This window comes from Falco punctatus (genome assembly GCF_963210335.1).
Source record: "Falco punctatus genome assembly, chromosome: 2".
Taxonomy (NCBI): Eukaryota; Metazoa; Chordata; class Aves; order Falconiformes; family Falconidae; genus Falco; species Falco punctatus.
Window position 1 is genome coordinate 86648800 of NC_137581.1, and position 1767 is coordinate 86650566.

A 1767-nucleotide genomic window follows, 5' to 3' on the forward strand; every position below is an offset into this window, starting at 1 on the left:
GGCGGCGCGTGGCGGGGGCAAAGCGACAGCGGTGTGAGCTCCCTTCCCCTTCCCCTTCCCCTTCCCCTTCCCCTTCCCCTTCCCCTTCCCCTTCCCCTTCCCCTTCCCCTTCCCCTTCCCCCCTCTCCCCGCCCTGCCCCGCTCAGAGGAGCCTGGGATGGATAACAGACACCGGGACGGGGCCCCGGAAGGATGGGGAGCGAGGGGACGCCCCGCGGCCCCGCACCGGAGGAGGAGGCGGGCGCTCGGCCGCTCACCGCGCCGCAAACCACGTAGGGGGCGGCCCGCTCCCCGGCTCCCTCTAGGTATCGCTGTCTCAGGAGGGGAGGGGAGGGGAGGGGAGGGGGAGGAGGGCTGGCTGTATTTTCGATTTTTTTCCCCCTCCTCTCTCTCTTTTCCAGCCAGTGAAGTGTGTGCCCCTTTGATCCGCTGGTACAGCGCCTGCGGCTGCACACACGCACACGCACACACTCGCCCGCCGGCTATAAATAACTTAGGAGCCGGGCAGAGGGCGAGTAGTGCGCGTCTCCCGGCGGCCCGCAGCTGCAGGCACTGCTGCCGCCCCGCCGTACCCCCGGGGCGCCGTACCCCCGGGGCGCCGTACCCCCGGGCGCCATGGCGTGCCTGGAGCGCTGCCGCTGCTGCGCGGACAGCAGGCGGCACAGCAGCATCCTCTACAACATCCTCCGGAGCGAGGAACGGGAGGCGTCGCCGGCGGGGCCGAGGCAGGGGCTGGCGTCCCGCGGCTGCCCGTGCGGGACAAGGCGGCGGGTGGCCCTGAGGAGCCCGCAGGTGGCATGCAAGGCGGCCTCGGCCGTGCTGGTGAAGACGCTGCGCTTCGTCCAGAACGTGCCCTGCTTCCAGGAGCTGCCACTGGAGGAGCAGCTCCTGCTGGTCCGCAGCTGCTGGGCGCCCCTGCTGGTGCTGGGGCTGGCGCAGGACCGGGTGCACTTCGAGACGGTGGAGTGCGCGGAGCCCAGCATGCTGCAGAGGATCCTCACCACCCGGCGGCAGGGCGAGCAGCCCCCGCCGCGGGGACCGGCGCCGGGCCGGCCGCACCGCGGCCCCGACGGCCCGCACCTGCCCTCGGCCGGCGAGATTCAGGCCATCAAGGGCTTCCTGGCCAAGTGCTGGAGCCTGGATATCAGCACCAAGGAGTACGCGTACCTCAAGGGGACGGTGCTCTTCAACCCGGGTGAGTGCCCGGGGGGGCGGCGGGGTCCGCCTCACGGGGAGGCGCGGGCGGGCGGGCAGCGGGCTAACGGGGGGAGCCTGCTCGTACCCCCGGCCAGGCGGGGCGGACCCGGGGCTCTTCCTCAGGGGGAAAGAGGTGGTGGAGGAGGGGGACGCAGCGCAAGGTTTCACCCCGCTGTCCCCGCCTCACGGCCCCGGCTGCGGGCCGGGAGCCGTCGCCGGCTGGAGGCGGTACAGCTGCAGCTGGGTCGGGGGCCCCGGCTGCGGGCCGGGAGCCGTCGCCGGCTGGAGGCGGTACAGCTGCAGCTGGGTCGGGGGCCCCGGCTGCGGGCCGGGAGCCGTCGCCGGCTGGAGGCGGTACAGCTGCAGCTGGGTCGGGGGCCCCGGCGGCGGCCGCCCTCCGCGGAGGCTTTCGGCCGACAAACCAAACCCGAGGCAGTCGCTTGTGGGAAGCTGGGCGGCAGCAGCGCCTCCCTGCTGGTTTCCGAGCGGGGCGCCTGGCAGCGCCTCCTCAGAGGGGGGCGGCTGGAGCGGGGGGACCCCCCACCGCCGCTGCGGGGTAAGCGTGCTTAC

At 73.6% G+C, this 1767-nt stretch overlaps 1 protein-coding gene and 1 long non-coding RNA gene across 3 annotated transcripts in view; one reads left to right on the forward strand and one right to left on the reverse strand.

The window, feature by feature from the left end:
- Nucleotides 1-1767, reverse strand: part of LOC308059769 — a 43941-nt gene that overhangs the window by 41648 nt on the left and 526 nt on the right. The gene's annotated exons all lie outside the window — the stretch shown is intronic.
- The window catches only part of NR0B1 (nuclear receptor subfamily 0 group B member 1), a 28917-nt gene continuing 27276 nt past the window's right edge, over nt 127-1767 (forward strand). Inside the window, exons 1-2 of one of the 2 annotated variants that reach the window (XM_080377632.1) lie at nt 127-305; nt 402-1195. In XM_080377632.1, coding sequence (XP_080233758.1) covers nt 616-1195 — 580 coding nt within the window. In that variant the 5' untranslated portion in view covers nt 127-305; nt 402-615. Of the gene's footprint in view, nt 1196-1767 lie in introns of both variants that reach the window. The other variant, XM_080377633.1, reaches the window with a different exon arrangement.